The sequence below is a fragment of the Furipterus horrens genome, unplaced genomic scaffold (assembly GCF_987537825.1).
Source record: "Furipterus horrens unplaced genomic scaffold, mFurHor1.1.pri manual_scaffold_4, whole genome shotgun sequence".
NCBI lineage: Eukaryota > Metazoa > Chordata > Mammalia > Chiroptera > Furipteridae > Furipterus > Furipterus horrens.
The window spans coordinates 17,715,629-17,737,878 of record NW_028327174.1 but is presented as its reverse complement, the minus strand read 5'-3'; the positions used below and the strand labels follow the sequence as shown (position 1 = coordinate 17,737,878).

Below are 22,250 nucleotides of genomic sequence, written 5' to 3'. Positions count from 1 at the left end.
ACCAGGAGGGGAGAGCCTGAGTGCTGGCTCTGCCAGGCATCAGTGGTGAGCCACACGCTCGCCTAGCTGGGCTTCCTCGCCCATAGAAGGCACCGCTGTGAAGATTCACTAAAATACCACACCTGGAATCCCAGGCCCGGATCTGCCCAGGGCAGGGCTTCTGCATGGCTCAGTTTCCATTTCTCTTCCTTTAATGATACTTAAATGAACACCTGTAGAAGTAATAAAATATGTAAAATGCTTTCAGATAAAGAAGGAATTGATCTAGTCATACTTACTAAGTACTACTGTTTGGATCAGAAAATATTAAACTTTGAAGGGAATCAACTTTCTATGATTTAGAAGCAGTTTAGACAAAGCCTTTATGGAATGCAACATATTGCTCCAGGAAAGATCTAATTTGGTTTCTTATTCACCAAGTTATGTAGTTTCTCAGGTTCCTTGTCTTTAAAATGTGGATCATGCCTGCTTTCAGGTTTGTGTGTATCAGATAAGGTCATCGCCCCAGGAATATTAATATTTTTATTTAGGTGGGAGTATTCAAAGCAGAAGGACTTCAATATCATGAATTTTCTTCATTAATATTAAGCTAAAGCTTGTACAAAAATCTGTATTTCTCTTTCTGTTTAGAAATCTGTTTTTCCTTTGTAAAAATAGAAGTATTATTTCATTTTTCCATAAATACTTTCTATAAATGGAGGAGTTCTATAAATGGTTTTAAGTTTCGCACTGGGGGACTCTTTTCATAACTTTGGAGAATGTGGCCTCTAAACTTTATTAATTCCATTATTCTCCTTTAGTATTCCTTTTAAGAGGACTGTGACTCCTACTAAACGTCATTCAAAAAAATTTCTAAAGATTGAGATTAGCCTGCAAATACTGGAAGTAATTTCCTCCTTCTGATAAATTTTTCTTCTTATCATTTACTATCTCATCTCCACAGCACTCAGCCTACAAGCTGATCTTCCATGTGCTTTCCTTGTTTGTGCTAAAATGAGGTAACAGATGTGAAAGTACTTTGAAAGTTTAAATGCTCTATACGCATTATGGTATTATTATGTAAATATGAGTGCAACATTTATTTATTAGGCATATGGAAATAGGGGAACAGTTCAGAACTTCTGAGCTAATGTGTCCAATTTAGAATTATAGGCTTGAAAAGCTATGTTTTTAGCATAAGGGTAAACCCATTGTTTAGATGTGTTTACATCATTAATCTCAGTGGTTTAAAAATGTTATTAGGACTAAACTCAATTTTGTTCCTCACATATTCATTTAAGACAATTTGGGGCAGAATGTTGCTTTTATCACAATAAAAGCAAACAACAGCCACAATATTTGCAAATCCCTTGTATTCCAAGACAGGTATTTTTAATACTGGTTTAAATTGAAAAGGAGTAATTAAACACCACTCTAGCGTTACTCTTTAAAAAATATCTGCCAACAAATGAACTTAATATGCAGAATGGACATTAAATTTATCTTAATTTAACTCTCAGCATTGGCTTTTCAAGTTAAGCAAAGCATTTCCAAACATCTGCTGAGCAGCCCTGAAGAAGCCAAAACTCCTATGAATTACCGCAGCCACGGAGCGCTTAAGGCTTCTGTGGCTGGAATTCCAGATCATTCTGGCTGGGGCTCCGATTAGCCTGAAGCACTAGGGCGTTTTCTGAAAACAGGGGTCTGTCTTGGTGACTCTGTTTAACGGTACCTTCCTGTTTCTTTTAGCAACAGGAGAGAAACCCTGAAGATGGACTTCAACGACTTAGCAAGAAACGTCTAGACTGGTTAGGAATGCAATAACCACACTACCGTAAGCCTCTGTGGGGGAAGCCCTTGGGAAAGAACGGCTGGGACTGGGCTCCTGGTGGGAAGGAGCTGTAAGTAACCACTGGCTGCTTGTTCACCGGGATTTTAATTACTAATGCAAGTCTTCCAGGAGACTCTGCCGAGCACATAACTTTGAGGAAGAATGTGGTCTAGAGAAAGTATGATAGGTTTTAAAAAACAAGTGAGTTTTAAAAATTATTATAGCAAATGACAAAAAAAAAAAAAAAAGGAAAAATAGAAAAAAAATTATTGGAGTGGTTGAATGGTAGAAAAGTCACATAAATAAAACTGTTCAACAAGGTTATCGAGTATTTAGTACCTTGACAAGCTAGAGCTTTGAAATGGACTGTTTTAAAGAGGTACTTAAGTGTTCATTTCTCCATGAGATTCTGGCATTTCCAGATCAGGAAACACTCTTAAAGTCAACAAATAAAAAGCTGCAATTAACACAACCTAAAGAGCTGCAATCCCAGAATCCCTTTTTCCTATTGATCAGATTTTTGAAGTGCCATCTCCTATCTCCTCTGCAGCAATAGTGCTGTATTGAACAGCAGGATTTTAGAAAGTTTTTAATAAGCCCCTGGTTGCTGACAGAGGCCAGTGTCTATGATCAGTCATTCGATCAGTGTGAGCAGTACACGTGAGGTGAATAAGCACCTTCATACAGCCCTGCCACAGCTCACACATCCCATCCACCTGCTTATCTACCCCCTCTTCTTGCTTTTGGGCCTTTCTCTCACCTGGCCAGATACAAGTTCATTCAATTTTCTCAAGGGCAAGCCAATTCCTGAATGCAATGCATTCTGTGTGACAAGAAAAAGATCTAGGCTATTCAAAAGGTAAGCTGCCCCAGCTTGGGAATCTCATAAAGAAAGTAAGTGAGCAATCTTGCTGGAGTACCTCCAAGTGTGCATACCTAGGAGAAAGAGTAATTAATTTCCTCTTTGCAAAAACTGTACTATGCGGAGAAATTTCATAAATTATATGAGCGGTGTGATAGGTGATTCTGTTCCTGAAGTCAGCACAGTCAATAATAGCTAATGTTCATCAGTGTATGATCCTTCCTTACCCAGAGAAGAGAGGGGTTCAGAAAAGACCCTGTTTGTATCAACGCATAAAGACTAGTGATTCAAGGTCAAAACATACCATGCCTCTGAAATGCTCTTATTAGAGAAATTCAAGCACATATGTGATTCACAAAATTCTAACAAGTAGCAGGAAATATATGAACAGCTTGAGGAAAAAAGCTTTCAGAGTTGTTATTTAAAAGAACATCAGTGAAAACAGCAATAAGGATTAAAAGACAATACCTAACAAGAGAGAAAGAGAAAATTATTCTTTTCTTGTCTCTCCCACATTCTCCATCTCGATTCTCCATAATCCCAACATTACCATTCCTTGCACAAAGAACTCCAAGAACAATCCAGAATTGAGAGAGCTAAAAAGAGACACAATATATCAGGCCCTTTCTTTCTGGGGCATTTGCAGGCGGAATAGCCATAGTTTCTAGAACATTCTCTTCACATTTTTCTTCTCTGAGTGGCAGCATAGAATGTTTACCAAAGGCTTTTAAAAACAGAATCTCACCAAACAGTTGAGAAAAATATTTAACAACCATGGCGAAGCAATTACAGTCAAATTTTCACCTTGAGATTTTCATCTTAGGTGTGGGAGGCAGAGAGAAGCCTCTTAATACATCGGTCTGAACCTAGAATGAGGATGAAAAGAGCTGAGTGTGCCAATCATTGTCAACAAATCCCTATCTTTGAATCTCAGAGCTACACGGCAGGGCCAGCTGGCCACTGTTTGGTGATGGCTGACTCGAATTTCTGAGCAGCCACGTGAGGACAGGCCAGACATGGACGTCTGTACCAAGACATGGAGAGGTCCAAACGTGACAGATCTCTCCTTTCAGTTATCTGTGTCGGGCAGCATCATCATTTTCAGATATTGGAGGTGACATCACAAGATGATGCAACTTGTCCCAATGGTAAAATTCTATACAAATGTGTAAACTTGGGAGGAAATGAACCACATCACTGGCGTTAATACTTCCCTCTGATTTCTTCCGTGTCATCCAGCTGATTTACATTTTATAATCTAGACTTTTATTACTCGTTTTCATTATGATTTGATTCTTGCACAGTAATTATTCCCTTTAGGGCCAAGACTCACTGGATGCAATGAGATCAGACATAATTTCTTCAGTAGGAATGAATAACAAGAATCTGTGTGTACCTTCCATTCCCAGAAAGGTCTGATTCAGTCGAGTTCAAGCACACGGGGAATGAAAGCCACGGCATTAAATGGCAAAATTCCAGCTGGTGTGGCCAACGGGCATCGTTAGCTATCGATCGTATCAGAAAGTGTTACTCGATGTGGGTGAAAGGCAAAAACGTCACAGAGGCTTTCGACACCTTACCTGGGCCATCTGCCTCTCCAGTTTTGATCGGGGAATATCATCAAAGTAGTTCTCATTTCTTCTCCTCCTTGCATCGCCCTGCATGATAATGTGAGGAACGTCTAGGGAGCCCCCAGTGGCGTAAGTGCTTTGGCTAAGTGATGGAGACAACTGAGGAGGAGTGTGATTACCACTGGGTTCCTGGATGGAAATACATCATGAAGTAAATACCACGTTTCTGCGGCTAAGCTTTGGTTGCAAATTGTGAAATACTGACAAGACAAATATCGGGGCTGGGGGCTCATTTTTGAATCAGCTGCCAAGGAATAGATGACGTTCCACCATTGTATAAATGGTGTGATCTAGTCAATACGTTTCCCCTAAGGATTTCAGGCCCGTGGCCTGAAGTGTAAAGACTCAGCTGTTTTTTCGCACCAGCACGGCGGGTGACCTCAGCGGAGAGGACACAGATGCCAGGCAAGCTGGACACTGTCCCGTGTGTTTACAAGGGAAGGAGCTGTGTTCTCGTGTGGACAGAGTCCTCACCATGACGGGAAAGCTAAAATAGGAATGGCGGGGCTTGATCCTCTGTCAAGAAATGGTCTGGCAGTCAGGTGGGGAACAGGACACAGTAAGGACAGGGAGCGTGTCACGCGTGCAGACGGCAGGGTGATGCATACAATGACTTTCAGTGGCAACGAGGACTCATGCTGTGGGGAGCTGGTCTGAAGTAAGACAAGGGGCGGCTTACAGGTGGGCTCTAGTGCTTGCGAGAAAGAGGAGGGCTGGAGGGTGCTGATTCCCAGGCCTGCCCAGGCGCTCTGGACCTCCTTGGACAAATTAAGGTGCTGTGCTTTTTCTTGGGCAACTCTGTTGTTCTCCTAAACCTCTTCCAGGGAGTCAGAGGGACGGGTTCGGGAGGGAAAGGAAAGAGAGTGGAGTAAGTGCGGGAATGGTGCCTCTAAAGAGTCATTTTAGGGTGGTTTTACTGTCCGGGCCTACATCTCTCTCTCCTTTTGTGTAGCTAAACGAAGGCAAGACAATAATCCCTTTCTAGCCTCATTTTTCTCCCAATTTATCTGAAGCTCCTCTCATTGAGGGAGAAAAATAGATCCTGTTTCTATTCTCACTATCCCCCAAACCCTCAACTAGTCTCCAAATGTCAGGGTATCCCAAGCACCCCCAATAATCCCTTTTCTTAAGGGCTCCCTCCCGGAGCCAATTCTCTTAGGTGTCCCGAAATCTTTGTGCATTTTCTTCTTTAAAAGTGACTCAAACTCAAATCGTAACGGCTCCCCTCCTCTGCCCAACCCTCTGCTTGGCCGGCAGCGGTGATGCTGTGTGCTGAAATCCACTGATAAGAGGCATTCTACCACATCTCATCGCTGGCGGTGACATCCAAGAGCCACGCTGCGTTCATCACTTATCATCGCCGCCTTTTCTGACACTTGCAGAAAGGGAATTAGAAGCAAGTGCAGGACTAAATAAAGAGGACAGAGCCGGAACTCTCCACCTGCTCATGGAGATTCCAGCTTTTTGGATGAATTTTAGAGAAGTTCTGATAGGCCTCCTGAAACCCACTGGCTGCTCCTTCCTACTCCATTTTGCCCACAATCATCTCTCTCATTCTGTCTCTCCGCTTTTTCCTTCTTGCCTTCCTTCCCTTTCCACTTTATTTCTCTGCCCCCTGCCTAAGGTTTCTCTCTAGTTCTGTTAAGCCATAATCCTAAAACATAGCTGAAATAGTTTATTAAATAAAGTTCTAGCCCCTCTATCCTTAATTTTTAAAGTTGGTAAAGCTGGATAATATTTACTTCTTAAAAACCCTGAAGACCCTGAGGTTAATCTTAAATCAATCTTCACTTAACTGTGGCCTCCGAACGATTTTGTTTCTGTGTGTTGAGGAGTTTGACAGAAATCTCATTTCCTCTCTCTCGGCATGTAGATGGGAGGGTGGGATGGAGTAGTGGGAGGGGTTCTTTAAAGGTGGAGGTTTGTCTGAGGTGTATCTAAATCTCAAAAATATATATGTAACCAATTAAGAAAAAGAATCTCATCTTATAAAACACAATCAGAAGTGAGACTGTTTTTTATACGGGGAAGGTAAGCTATGTGGAAAACAGACTGTCCTTCCTGATCCATTGCTTCAGTCATTTCATTTTAGGGCCCAGAATAAAGTTGGGGGATAAGAGTGGAGAAAAATGAATATACTGAGCACTTACCCTGAGGGTGATGGACCGAGGGGGCTTCTGCGGCGGATCCTCGTGCAGCCTGTCTCCCAGAGACGCCAAAATACGTTTCCTGTGGCCAATCAAACTGATTTTTAAAACCTGAAACAAACAAACATTCGGGTGAAATATTTCATTTGAGAAAAGTAATTCTGATGGGCCCTAAAAGATGAAAGAATGTAAGGAGACTTGTGCAAAGCCACCTCGGCACCCTGACAGATGTGTGAGATCACTGTGAGCCTTCCGGTCTGGAAAGAAATAACTGGAGACCGTGTCGGGTGGCAGAGAAGTGGGGGCAGGAGGAGAATGCAGAGATGGCGCCCCTTCCACGCAGGCTGCCCCAGGGTCCCGTCCTCCACCCACCCAGCCGCCGCGAGACCCTTCAAAAGCATGAGTCTTCTCCCTAACCGGCTGACCTCTCCAGCAGCCTGCTGTCACTCTTAGACTGAAACCTGAGTCCTGACCTGGTCTCAAGGTTGCCCGCTGTCTGTCTCAGTGTCCCTGCCTTCAGGATGCTCACCCTGGCCTTCTCCGTTCCCGCAACGCTTGTTCCATATGTATTCTCGCCTTGGGGCCTCTGCTGCTGCTGGTCATCTGCCTAGAACGCTGCTCCTGAGATTGTCACAGGACACCTTCTCATCCCTCTGGACACGGCTCATGCGTTGTCTCCTCCCAAAGGCCTCCCCGCACCTGCCTACTAAAAGTCCTGGGCCCTCAACCCCATCACGCTCTACCTCTATTCCTCTTTTCATTTATTGACACGGTTGTGTTCGTCTTCCCCTCCCCCCCAGGGTAAGCTTCCTGAGAGCAGGGCCGTGGTGTATCTTCATTGCTTATTTCCTAGACTCCTAAAGCAGTGCCTGAAATAACAGGGCTCGAGGAATGGGAAAGAATGGGTGCTCGTATAGATACAAGTCGCAAAGCAGGGTTATAATCAAGCACTGCCTACGCGGGGGGCTGGCAGTCTCCCGAGGATGGAGGTTAAGCCTGAAAGTGCTACAAAGGGCACTTTGTAGAAAAGGTGACAGAGGGAGCCACGGTTTGAAATGAGCCTCAGTCCCTACCCTTCCCGGAACTTTGAATATGCTGCCCCTATCAATCCTCCCCTACACCCCTATCTGAAAGGGGTCCTTTTCGCTTCATAGGTGAGGAGACAGAGGGTCCGAGTGCTTAAGCTGCCTAGCCAGAACTAGTCCGAGGTGGCTCTGGGGCTTGAACCAAGTTTGCTGATTTCAGAGCTTGTTCTACTCGAGGGTAAACTGCAAAGTTTGGACAGATCGCCAAATATTAATACAACATATAAATGCATTCACAAGAAATGTATTTACCCCTTCCCTGCCCACGAGCCATTCCAGGATATAACAACTTTTTTTTTTTTTTTTTGGAGGGGGGGGTAACTAGTTCCTAAAGTATACTACCCACTGGGTAAATGATTAATATTTTTTCCCCTCTCTTTTCAAGGGGGAGGAACAAGCATTCATCCTATGCTAACTTTGAATTTTTATTTGCTTATTTGTCAGTTAGCTTATTGGTTCTTCTGCCTAAATTTATTTAGATTTTAAACTAGCACTTAAACTGTCCACATGAACCACATCCCAGTGATTTTATAAACCTTCATCCTCCCAGGCTGATGAATCCTAATCTTTGCAGTTATTTTCATAGAGCAGGTCCTCTTTCCCTTATATCATTTTTCATTCTCTTCCTCTGTACCATCTCCTACCCTAGCACAACTGCTTGAAGTTTGTTGAAGAAATTGCTCACAATATTCCAGGTGTAAGTGAACCATGGCTTTACATTTGAACAGGACACTATTTTCTGCTTTTAATTTCCTTTTAAAATGCCCCTTTTAACCAATTTTGATTTCTGGCTGGCTTTTTAGCTACAGCAGGAATAACTAGGGACAAAAGCATACACTGACTGTAAAACCTCTTCATTTTGTTACAGCTGATAGTTCAAAGCCCTTTAATCTTGGAAAGATGGTTTGAATTATTTCTCCCCAAATTCCTTATCTTACAGTTGTCCACACAGAAGGCCATCTGCCATCCTTCTGCCACTCACATATCCCTGTGTATTCTTTCTGCATTTATATTAGTCAGCTTAGCATTTCACTACCTGGAGGAGCTTGGCAGTTTTTGCAAATCGGGATTTCACCAGAAACCCCCTTTTTCAGATGATTACAAATATACTAAGTAATGTGATCCCGACGCTGCTTACTTGCAGACAATGCTGTTTATATGATCCAGAGAAATGCTTTTGTATTCTTGCATTCTTTTTTTTAAGCATTAAGATAAAAGAATTACCTCATTTCAGAAAAATACACCACCCTTTTCAAATGTATTTTGTAAGTCTAAAAACACTACATATTCTTATTCTCATTACTTGGCCAAAGGCTTCTATTGGACATAAATTCCTTCCATAAAATCTCCACTGCATTTCTCCCAGTAGGTAACTGGATCTGATGCTGATGGTGCTGAGTCCTGCTAAGAAATGCTTTTTATAGTGATATAAACATTCAAACTTATTTTGACGAATAATGGACATTAAACAACAAATAACTGCTGAAACTGAGCTGGTGTGACCTCCATCGCTACTTCTGGTTTACTCTCACACTACTTAATTGTAGGCAAGTGACCTGACTCCTCTGGACTCCATTTTCTCACCCATAAAGTGAGAAAGCTAATGCCTGCCAATCTCAAATGTTGTTGGGAAGATGAAGAGTGAAATTGTGAGAATAACCAGCACGGTCCTGGGCACATAGAAGATGCAACCTTTCTGGTGTGCTTATTCCAGCTAATGGACCCAAAGGATGCACAGAACTCCTGATCCAGAAAAAGAGACTTGGTCAGTTTTGTAGCTAATCATGTCAAACAAATTCGCTGGTGCTTTGCATAAAGAGATGTGGCTAACCTTGCAAAAGCCCTCATTGAAGTGATATGTACTGGTGGGAATTAGTTTCTAGCTATTAGTTTAACACTAGACCTAATTTAAAAGAACATTCTTCCATGCACACCATTTAATCTCCGACAGGTGGTAAGCTGAGCCATTCGCTGGAGCCCGATTGCTGTCTCCTCCCCAGAACTACCCAGAAGAGGATCGATGGGTGAATAGAGAGATAAAATGAAAAATTAACAGAGAGTGATGATTCATATCAAGAACATTTGGGTAACTCTCCTTATTGATTAGAAATGATCACATATCACAGAAGATAATGATGATAACTATTACTAAACATTTGCTAGTAACTGTGCTAGTAACTGTGCCAAGTACATTAAGTAACTATAAATGTCGCATTTAATCTTTAAAACATTATCATTCCCATTTTAGAAATGCACAACCTGAGACTCAGGAACACTGGGTACCTTGTCTGTGGTCATGTTGCTAATGGGTCATGGCTAGGATTTGCACCTGATCCTCAGCCTGCTCTTTCCTGCTCACCATGTTCTTCTTGGAATTAACCTCTGCCTCAGCTACACTAATGCTTATGCCCTTATGATGTGTCTTAACATGGTGCCTTTTATTTTGAGTTGTCATGTTCAAAACATTTATACTGGGTCTTAACCATCTGAGAGACATTAAAATAACAGAGTTTCAGTTTTGGACAAGGCTTGTAGAAGTGCCAAAGCCAGGCCAAAAGAGCCCAGGCAGGTACCCTGCAGAATTCCCTGTGAAATGCAGTGGCAGGTATCCCCCTCTTTTTGAAAAGTTCTCTTTGCACCACTTTGCTTTTATGACAGACCTATACTCATTGCTATTGTTGCTAACTGAAAGAAATCTGAAGAGGATTTTTACTTTTACATAAAAAGATGAAAATCAAAAATAGTGTTTGTTTTGCAGGGAGCTGTTATAGAGGCCACGCACATCCCAAGCAGCGAGAGCGGCTCTGCCAAGCTCCTTCCCTGGGAATCACATTCAGCATTTCAGTATCAACATGCCACCACTTTGAACTCTGCGAGCAATCTGCGCTTTATATCCATTTATTTTGTGCATTCGTTATTAGTAAGATGTGTCCTAAGGTTGTTTCTCCTTTGTTTTAAGCCATTTTGGCTATAGAAAGTTTTCATAGGAATCGTTTACGTTCATTTAGTGGGGGACACCTGTATATATAAAGAAGAGGAAGTCCTCTCAACCCAAGAGTCAATCCAAGTTGGCTAATAGTAGAGTGGTAGGGAAGGTGACATTTGGCTTCAAAACTTCAAACTCAATACCAGACATCAAACCATACTACAAAGCCACTGTGATCAAAACAGTCTGGTACTGGCATAAGAACAGACATATAGATCAATGGAACAGAATAGAGAGTCCAGAAATAAACCCAGGTCTATATGGTCAATTAATATTTGACAAAGGCAGAAGGAACATAAAATGGAGTGAGAAGAGCCTCTTCAACAAATGGTGCTGGGAGAACTGGACAGGGACTTGCAAAAAAATGAAACTAGATGACCAACTTACACCACACACCAGAATAAACCCAAGATGGATCAAAGACTTAAATGTAAGCCGTGACACCATAAAATCCTAGAGGAAAACATAGGCAGGAAAATTTCAGATATCCCATGTAACAATATTTTCACTGATATACCTCCTAAGGCAAGGGAAATAAAGGAAAGAATAAACAAATGGGACTACATCAAACTAAAGAGTTTCTTCTCAGCAAAAGAAAACATTAGCAAGATGAAAAGGGAACCAACAATATGGGAAAACATATTTGCCATGGATACCTCAGACAAGGGATTGATCTCCAAAATATGTAAAGAACTTACACATCTCAACACCAAGAAGACAGACAGCCCAATTAAAAAGTGGGCAAAGGACCTGAACAAACACTTCTCCAAGGAGGATACACAGAGGACCCATAGACACATGAAAAAATGCTCAACATCACTAGCCATCAGAGGGATGCAAATAAAAACCACAGTGAGATACCACTTTACACCTGTCAGAATGGCCATCATCAACAAATCAACAAACAACAAGTGCTGGCGAGGATGTGGAGAAACAGGAACCCTATTGCACTGTTGGTGGGAATGCAGACTGGTGCAGCCACTGTGGAGAACAGTATGGAATTTCCTCAAAAAACTAAAAATGGAACTGCCTTTTGAACCTGTGATTCCACTGCTAGGATTATACCTGAAGAATCCTGAAACACCAATTCAAAAGAACTTATGCACCCCTATGTTTATTGCAGCACTGTTTACAATAGCTAAGTGCTGGAAACAGCCTAAGTGCCCATCTGTAGATGAGTGGATCAAAAAACTGTGGTACATTTACACAATGGAATACTATGCAGCAGAGAGAAAGAAGGAACTCCTGCCATTTGCGACAACAGGGATGGAACTAGAGAGAATTATGCTTAGCGAAATAAGCCAGGCAAAGAAAGAAAAATACGATATGATTTCACCTGTTACAGGAGACTAAGGAACAACACAAACAAATGAACAAAATTGAACAAGGAACAGAATAACAGTTATCAGGGGACAGGGGGGAGGGAGAAAAGGGGGATAAGTAAGGGAAGGGTCTAGTCAAGGAACGTGTATAAATGACTCACGGACATGGACAACGGGGAGGGGTATGACTGGGGGAGAAGGGGTGGGCTGGGTGGGGGAGAGAAAAGGGGGAAAAATAGGACAACTGTAATTGAAAAACAATAATAAAAACAAAACAAATCAAAAAAGCCTTCAAACTCAACAATATGAAATCCATTCACAGAGAGTATTCCAAAGAAAGGTAGTCATTATGGAAAAGTCAAGTGGGGTTTGCCTTGAGTGAGATCAGCTTACCATTTGATCATCACTGTCATCATTGCAAATGATAGGGAAGTAGTAAAATCCTACCACTCTAGGCACCATGACTGATTACTGGTCAGTTTACAAACATTTAGTTTTCAAAAGCCAGAGCAGTGGTTACTATGATAAAGAAAAAAAAATCTGTATGGTTGTCATTATTGTGTGGGTGAAAGCTGACTGCATGTACAAGGAACCCAATGGGAGTAAAAGGTAAAGCACTGGTAATATATTGGGGATTTAGTTATTCTAAGATAGTGACACAATTCAGTTCAACTCAAAAAACGATACTGAATTTCTGCCACAAATTATTTGGAGAATTCTGAGGGGAAACTTGGAGAGATTGGGCACAAACTACATTGTCAAACCATTAACCAAGAAAAAATTATTATACACATAAGCCTAAGAATGTGGTTCCAACTGTCCAGTTCCGATAGATAAGGAATAAAAGTTACTGCATGTTTTCTTAATGGCTTTTACTACAACTATCATGAGAAAGGGGGAGGGGTCAAAGGTAAGGAACGTCATTCAAACACACGGGCCTGCCACATATTGGTATCCATTCATCAGAGTAGTAGCTACCTCTACACATTTTCTGCAGTGTCAGTTAAATGGGAGAAATTTAGAAACTACATCGCAAGTTCTAGCAATAGGAGACTGACTGTGCTGAGTGACAATGCTATAATATTATGTCACTGTCATTTATGTTTCTGGGTTTAGCTGTGCGAATCCTGATAGACAATACGATGACATTACCCTTGCGCCGAATAGCTCACATCAGAATAGCAACACTGAAAGTCAGTGTATCAAGGCTTCTTTTTTTCCTTTTAAAATTTAATGTGCTATAAATTAAACATGTTAAATTCAAGGTGATGTAAATTAACCACGTTTTTCTCCATCTGCTTTTTAAAAATTAAACAATGCTTTGATTATAATAACAATACTACTTTCCCATGGCAGAGACAGAAAATACAGGAAAACAAATAAGAGAACAAGGTATCTACAGGCTATTTGCATTTAGCTATATTTCGCTTCATTTTGTCCCCAGGATTATGCTTTGTAGCGGTCATAATGTAAATACAATGTTCATCTTAATTTTTTCACCCAATATCAAAGGTAAAGAGCTTTCCTATATAGTCAACTCTGAGTAAACATTTTAAGTATGTAACTCCATATTACTGTCTTACCACTTCAGAGAAGCATGCCATAATTCACTAACCATTCCCCTTGCTGCTGGAAATTTAGTTTGTGATTCTTTTCTGGACATCAAACATTCCATGTCCTTGAAAATATCTTATCATCCTACAATTTCCATTTTCTTTGCCATGTTTGCCTAGACACGATATGAAAAAGCCAATGAGAACAGCAAGAATGCACATGAGTCATGAAGGAAAGTCATGTCTCTATGTTCCGCATGAAATCTCATTCTGTTTATTGTCGGCTGGACCAAGTCCTCCAGGGAAAATGGCAAATCCACATAATCTTCCTCAGTGTCGCATTCTGCATTTGTTCCATTTTGGAGTTCGTGTTTAGCTGACAGACATGAAATAACGCATGTAGCTGGAGTCCCCCGGGGATTACACATGCAGCACCGCTGAGCACACGTGCAATTCCAGTTACCCTGCCACATCCTTTTCATTTCTGCATTTTCACTTAGTCATTTTTATTCTGTTTTTATTTAAATGGCCCTGAGGATGAAACAGCTTCATCTGCATTTGGAATCCCCCTTCCATTTTAAGGGGCTAGACTTTCCCTCCTTTTTCTTTCTAATTACTTGCCAACTAAGGACAGCAGCTCCCATGCGGATCTAGACAGCTTGTCTGCCTTCCGAGGGGCCTCTCCCAACGACACTGCAGGTGTGCTGAGGATCTGTGATCATCTGGGATGGCCAGGCTGAAGTTGAGGGGGAAGTTTACCTGCTTTGTTCCCATCTGCAGGACTGAAACTGCACTTAAATGGGAAGGATTGCCCCCCGCCCTGGTTATAATTTCTAAACACTTTGCACCTCAGAGCACCCAGGCGAAAGAGCCAGTATGCCATCCAGTCTCCACTCCCACAATTCCAGGGGTCCTCGTTGGAAATGGCATCTGATTTCCAACTGTGCCATTTTGTCTCTTATTTCTTGGACTGTAATAATCCGTATCTGGCAACGGTATGGTGGATAGAAGGACCTCTGAAGCAGAAGGTCATGATATTTGTTTTTCTCTCTCACTCTTCTTCTAGCTAAGTGATCTTTTACGCCTTTCTGTTGCGATGTTAAAGGGTCAATGATAATCTAATTCAAAAAACCTTTATTGAATGTCTTTCACAGGTAACCACTGTGCTATGGAATTTACGAGCCACAATGATGAAAAAATATTCAGTCCTCTAGGGCTCTCAATCCAATACTTGGAAAAATATTTATTTATTTATTTATTTATCTATTTATATTTATAAAGAGCATATAGGTTTTTTGTTTTTTAAAAAGACTGCATTTATTTTTAGAGAGGGGAAGGGAGGAAGAAAGAGAGAGACAGAGAGAGAGAAACATCAATGTGTGGTTGCCTCTTCTGTGTCCCTGCTACTGGGGACCTGGCCTGCAACCCAGGCATGTGCCCTGACTGGGAACTGAATCAGCAGCCCTTTGGTTCGCAGGCCAGCACTCAATCCATTCAGCCACACCAGCCAGGGCATGGAAAAATATTTTTTTAAATGTGTGTGTATACTTGTATATTTCTATTATGTATCCATATCCATCCATCCATCCATCCATCTATCTACTTACCTAACATCCACCCATCTACCTAAATATATGTCTACACAGCCTTCCAAGGCTAAAAGAGATTTCTGTAGACTGAATAAGAATGACTAGGAAGCTGCTCTGCAAATGATAAAGCACTGAAATAAGGCATTATTTCTCTCTTAAGTATAACAGAAACTTAAAACTTTCTTACTCTATCCTTGAATAACCCCAACCGCAAAATTTTGAGTACTATCTTTGTTATGTAAATGTGCGATTTTATGGATATCTCTGGGTAGATTTTAGATTAAGAACCATGCCTTTCACTTCTCCAGCCCTCTCTCCTATTACCTAAAATTCCTTTTTCTCCACCCAATCTCCTCCATGTCTCCAACAGCACCATGTACATCTCTCCGGCCCACATATACAACACCTTTGCATATTCTAGAATCTTTGTCCCCCTTTTCATTAGACTCTTGCAAACATGAAGTCGAGATCCACCTAAAGCCTTCCTTGCTCACCCTGGATTACAGCAACCTTTCTCTGAATTTCTCTAGGATTCAACCAGACTCTATGCTCTGGAAGGTCAGATACAGTGTCACTGCATCATAGGGTCCCTCATAGCATCTAGCACACAGGTACACCTTCAAGGGGCATCCCTGAGATTTCAGATCTCACCTCTTAGGTGCAGACAACAAATGAAGCTTATCTGCTTTGTTCCCATCTGCAGGACTAAAACCGCAAGTAATGGGAAGGATGTCCCCCCTCCCTGCGGAGATGTCTCTGAAAGGCAAAGAGGAAAAGAAAAGAACACCCAAACCCTATTTTTTTCCCTTTTGACTCTCAACAGTTTTCTATTCCTTTTGAGCTTTAGCACCTTAATTCCTTTACACAGTCTTGCCGTGGGTGATGTAAAACTTCCTAACCTCCCACCGTCTGCAACTCCTTCCCTTTACCTCTTAACACTTCATCTGAGGAAAAAAAAAACCACTCTGACTAGATTTTTCAAATTTTCTTTTCCTTCTGCTATTTTTACTTTCCACAGAAACTACTACTAAATAATCAGCAAATAATAGTCTGTATGACAGATGTCACCCAAATGCACCTGTGTTAAACTATGGGAAGGAAAAGAAGTTCCAAGTTAAATAGCTCCAGAGAGAGCAAAAGAGTGAAAATGAGTGAGGAGGTGGGGCAGGGGATATGTGTTTTCTGAGTATAGTCTGTTTCAATAAACAGGAAATACTAATTATGAGGACATGAGAAAATCTTTGATGGGAAGAGAGACCTTAATTGTATAATTGCTTCTGAGCATTTAAGGATTCTAGAGGTAGAAAGCCTTCTTTTGAAATCGAGGAGAATCTTAGGTTTATTTGTAAAGCTCTCTGAATTACCTCTTGATGAAGGTACTAATTTTCTGATTATATTTTCACATAAACATTACTCCAGAAGATTAAAAAAACAGACCAACCAACCAACAAATCAGTTCCTAACCAATTCCCCTGTAAGTTACTTTTAAGTACAGCTGGGTGCAAATTTGGTTTTGATAAGAAAAATGGCTCAATAACCCAATCATCAAGATTACTTAAGAAAAATTTTGTTGCAAAAGAAAGTGGGAACTATGTGCTATATCCCACATCTGAAGTTATTCTTGGAGATGTGATGATGGGCTAATAGCATTTAAAATCTTCAATCTCTTTGCACTATTATTAATACATAAAAGTGCTCTGCAAAGCCTAGCCTGGTAGCTCAGTTGGTTAGAGTGTTGTTCCATACACCAAGGTTACAAGTTTGATCCCTGGTCAGGGCACATACAAGAATCAACCAGTAAATGCATAAATAAGTGGAACAACAAATCAATGTTTCTTTCTCTCTCTTACTTTCTCTCAAATCTATAAACAAAAATAAAAATAAATGCTCTGAAGCTTAAGAAGTAGAGAGGCCTCAGTTTTGCTTATATTTTGCTAACCATGCAGGTTATTTATTGTTATTGAGGGTTTTTTTCAACTTATTTCCTTTTGTTTTTGAGATCATAAAACTTAGGATCATTATATTGTATGACCAATGCACTCAATAATGTAAATCAAATTATATTGGACAAAATTCATTGAAACACATGACTATATATTTTAAATTAAATGGAAAGATGCAAAATACATAAATATATACACATTTGTAAGGAGAAGCTTTAAGACAAACAATCTCAAGAGACATTTTGAAGTAAGTGAAGGCCTGATTATTCAATGTTTGCATCATAAATGGTCTCCTTTTCTGCCTCCTTCTTGCTGTTTAGCTACTTTAATGGCACATAACACCCTCCATCAGAGGGCAGAAGAGGGAGAGAGGCAATGAATTCAAACAAGTCAATTCTGTTTGGGGGTTTTGTTTTCTTTTGTCAGCAGCTCTGATTAAAGAATGTGGTGTGGAAGGAAGTAAAATCTATCTAAAACTAGCTAAAATTAAGGTTTAAAAAAAAATCTATGGGTTTTACTGGACTAGAAAGTTACTACCGCTCTTCAGAATTGGGTGCTAGCATATTTTGGCCAGTGTGTGGAGGAAGAAAGGATGTGAAGGGCTTAGGAAAGTCTTTAGAAGGAAAGCTGATGTTGCTATGAGACCCAAGGACAGGCTCAAGGAGAGGAAACAGGGTCATAGTGGGAGACAGAGTTTTTAATAATCCCTTTTCTTCCATTGTGCCCCTCCACCCTCATCAGCTCTCTGCTTCCTTATCTCCTGGAAAATCAGATAACAGAATGAAACCGGGACTCACCACAAACCCACTAGGAAAAGACTGACAATGCCAAGTGGTGGTGAGGACGTGGAGCAACGGGAGCCCTCCTGTTACTAGTAGGAACGTAAAATGATAATCTGTTTTTTGGAGAAGGGCCCACCTCTCACATTATGACCCAGTTTTTTTACCATACGACCCAGAAATCCACTCCTAGTTAGCAACCCAAGAGAGAAATGAAAACATGTGTCCACTCAAAGATCTGTAAATGAATGTTCAAACAGCATTATTCATAACAGCTGAGAACTGGAAACAATCCAAATGTCCCATCAGCTGGGGAACAGATAATTAAAATGTAGTATATTCAATGCAATGGACTGCGGATACATGCTACAGCAGAGACAAAGCCAGGCACATAAGATTACATGTTGTAGGATCCCGTTTATATGATGTCTCTAGAAACTATAAAGCTTTATCTAGAAAAAGCAGATCCGGTGCAAGGTTGCCTAGCACAAGAAACTTCTTAGGGTGGTGGAAATGTTCTGAAACCGGATTACATGAATGGTTGGACAATTTACTAAAACTCACTGAACTGTATACTGAAAATGGGTGATTTTATGATCTGTAATTATATTGCAATAAAACTGCTAAAAATGAATAAGCTGGGAGAAAGCACCCAGTATTCAATATTGAGTAAGTGTAGTCTAAATAAGTTCATTCCTGAAGGCTATAATTCAGATTGCTTCAGACAGAAATGACTGCCCCCCCTGGAATGTTCCATTTACTAGCTGGACTAATGGGTGGGCAACACAGAAACTGCGGGGTGTCCAGTATATTTCAAGGGACACATGACTCAGAGGGAAGCTCTGCTCCGGCTGCCTAGTGTTGTTTAGCTATAGGTTAATGGGTGAGTAGGATATTCTTTATGACATGTGTACAATACATTAGTATCTATGACTTCCCATATGTATTTTTGAGTCTTAATCCTCCTAGCCCCCCTGGCTGGTTTGGCTCAGTGGATTGAGCGTCGGCCTGCGAGCTAAGTGTCGCTGGTTCGATCTTCCAGTCAGGGCACATCAGAGAAGGAAAACTCTGACTCCAAAAAACCTCCGCTGCCTTGCGGCATACCTCTTCAGGGGAAAGGCTAAGGGAGTAAACCCCGACAGAAAATCCGGAGCCGGAGTCCCTAAGGCGGTTTGACGTTGTAGTCAACACCGGCAACTCCTGTGGCGCACCTGAAGCCAAGCTGTATTGACTCCGTCTTTCCCTTGGACCCTTCAGCTGCGAAGAGAGGGGGGGTCTGCTGCATGGGCAACAGCAGACCCTCCATATCACCCTGCCCAGGCTCTGTAGCTTCAGCTTCACTGGAGAGGACACTCCAGCGTCATCGCAAGATGTCGATTTAACACAGGAGGAGACAGATACCGTGTCACTCCCGAATCGGACTGCACAACCATTCTCGGCGGTGCAGATAGACCCTTAAGAAGCTACACCATCGTCTCTCGAGACGGACGGCTGCCGCCGCCGCCGAATCCTCCTAGCCATGACACCCGGGTAAAATGCTTCCCAAAGGCTTACAGCAAATGGTTTGTCAATGTTTGAAAGGAGTGCAGAGATCACTAGGAGCCAACATGGGTTCTACAGGGTAATGAATGGGTGGCGATAACGAGATTTCCTCAAGTGCTAGACAATAAGCTTGCGTTCTAAGCACTAATCACATCAACAGAGTGAATGGAGACAGAATGACTTTCTGGCCCAGAAAGAGCCAATGAAATAGACTGGCAGTTTGACTATAGTTTAATCAGTGATACTGAAACCCAGCTAAACAAAGAAGTATGTGTCAAGGTGGGGCTGGCCTGGAAGGAACAGTAGAGGGCAGATTCAGACAATGAAACAATGGGTAAAAGTATCAGAAAGCCAAGTGCTGGCAGTACGAATGGGAGAGAGTGCTTGAATCTGAAGTAAGCTCTTTGGTCACTTCTAAGAGGTATTCTCTGCTACGTAGGGTGTGGGCTATTTTTGCCAGTCTTTGTATTGATCCAAATGAGACATCCCTCAAAATTCTCTTTCCTCCAATACCATGTACATCAGGAAAAAGTAAACCCAGAATCAGTTTTCTAACTACCAGGAATGGAAGTGCTGAAGCTGGAGGGCAAGAGCCTTTGGTCACAGTTAGAGAATTCTTCCCACCCTTCAATAACAGATTGAAAGTATTTTTTCTTCTTTTATGGATTCTAGAGAGGAGAAGGGATGGAGAGAGGGAGACAAACATCCATATGAGAGAGAAAGTATGGATTGGTTGCCTCTTGCACATGCCCTGACAGAGAACCAAACCCGTAACCTAGACATGTGCCCTGAACGGGAATCAAATCCATGATCTTTTGGTTTGTGGGATGACACCCAACCAACTGAGCCACACCAGCCAGGGCCAGATTGAAAATCTTTTTTAATAAAATTTTTATTTATTGATTTTAGAGAGAGCAAGGGAGAGAGGGAAAAAAAAGAGAGGGAGAGAGAGAGATCAATTTGTTGTTTTACTTATATAGGCAATCATTGGTTGATTCTTGTATGTGCCCTGATTGGGTATCAAACCCACAACTGCAGTGTTTTGGGATGACACTCTAATCATTTAATCAACTGAGCTACCTGGTCAGGGCCCAGATTGGAAATTTTGATACCCTCTTCTCTCATCAATGAAGTCAACACCACTGAGACGTAAGAACCTGCTCTGCAGGCACAGTGATTGGGAGCAGGGCTCAGCGTCAGGGTGACTTGGGTGTGTGCCTTGACTCTGACACTTACTATGTACGATTTTGGGTCAATTATTTAATCTCTCTGAACTTCACCTAACTCATCCAAAATAATGGGATTAAAAAATAGTGCTAATACTGCTTCGGTGTTGGGATTAAATGAGATGCATGAAAGCACTTTGCACAGTGCCTGGCATGAAATGAGTCTCAAAAATGGGAACTCATTCAGTGTTTTAAATCAAGTCTTCTGCACTGGAGGGGCTGAGCCCACTGCACATCAATGCCACAACCTGAAACGCTTCAGGCCCTGGCCAGGCGCCTTTTCTCTGGCCACAACCCCTGTGTCATCAGACACCCTTCTTTTCAAACTTCAGTGGTCTCATTAAAAATAAGGTTTTACTGCATTATATTAACTTCCTTTTTTTGACAGGGTTGTTAGTATGAGGTTGACAGACCAGGAGAATGCCATAGATATAGTCTTTGATTCCGATAAAGCACTTGATGAAGTCTTTCATTATCTATAAGATGGGGGTCTCTATGAGAGAAAAGTTAAGTGGAATCACAGCTGGTTGTCCATTTACACCCAAGAGACTTGATAAATGACACTGTTGCAGCCTGTAGGGGGACCACTGATTGAATGCCACAGGGCTCTGCCCCTGAATTCTGCTCTATTCAATATTTTTATTAATGGCATCAAAGTAGACATAGAAGGAACATTCATCAGATTTTTCCAATGACATAACGCCACGAAGGATATTTAATATATTTTGCCAAGGCAAAATTCAAAAGCCACCTCCCCACTCCGGGCTGAAAGGCCCTGCTGACACCGAAAACATGCAACTTAAGAGGGACAAATGTAATGGCCTACATTAAAGCTCTGAAAGAAATCAGTTGTGCTAGTTCAAGATGGGAGATGGCATGGCTTTGCCATAGTTCAAAGACATATCTGAGTTTTTAGTTGGGCATGAGAAGAGGTTTAGCGGAAAGAATGCAAGACTGAGTGTCAGAAGGGGCAGGGAACACTCACATATAAAATGACTTTCCAAAACAAATCATCTCATTTACCTTACCACTCAGTCTTAAAGATTGGTAATTATCTCTATTTTAGAAATGAATGAACTGAGGCTCAAGGAATTTTAGAAACTTGCCAGAGTAGGTGACAGCCAGCATGTGAGTCCAGATCTGACTTCCAAAATTCATGCTCTTTATCTCCTTGGTGCTCCGCTGCCATGTCTCTCCTAGGGTTGCTGTGAGGCTCAACGGAGACAATTTTTAACAGAAGTACCCAGCACGGTGCCTCGCACACATCTTCTGTTCAAAAGTGATTGGTCTGGCCCTGACCGGTGTGGTTCAGTTGGTTGGGCATCAACCCGCAAAATGGAAGGTTGCCAGTTTGATTCCTACTCAGGGCATGTGCCTGGGGTAAGGGTTCGGTCCCTGGCGGTTTCTCTCCCTCTGTCTCCCTCCCTTCTCCCCTCTCTAAAGTAAGTAAATAAATAAAAGTCAAAAAAAGTGATTGGTCTGTTCTCAGGGACGCATTTAGCTGTAAGGTATGTGCTTATAGCTAAACGACTGGTACTTTATTTATTTTGGTAGGAGACCTGTAGTTTACTCGAAGTCTTTGCAAGTTTATCCATTAATACAACTACCATAGAAGTGATTCTGTCATTTTTCAAATATTCCTTTCACTCTTTCACCATTATTCCAAAATGCTTCATTTAAGAAGAGAAAGCTCTGGCCAGGAATAAAGGTAGCGGGAAGTTTGAGGACAATCTGAGATCTGTCAGTCAGTAATGATTCCCAGGTAATGAAAACGT

General features: G+C 41.6%; 1 protein-coding gene across 9 annotated transcripts in view; it reads right to left on the bottom strand.

Annotated features, from left to right (window-relative positions):
- Positions 1-22,250, bottom strand: part of ANKS1B (ankyrin repeat and sterile alpha motif domain containing 1B) — an 829,228-nt gene that overhangs the window by 71,121 nt on the left and 735,857 nt on the right. For all 9 annotated transcript variants that reach the window (XM_090272643.1, XM_090272644.1, XM_090272647.1 and 6 more), the window contains 2 exons: positions 6,454-6,561; positions 4,253-4,432 (listed from right to left, as the gene is read on the bottom strand). In XM_090272643.1, coding sequence (XP_090128769.1) covers positions 4,253-4,432; positions 6,454-6,561 — 288 coding nt within the window. The remainder of the gene's footprint in view (positions 1-4,252; positions 4,433-6,453; positions 6,562-22,250) is intronic.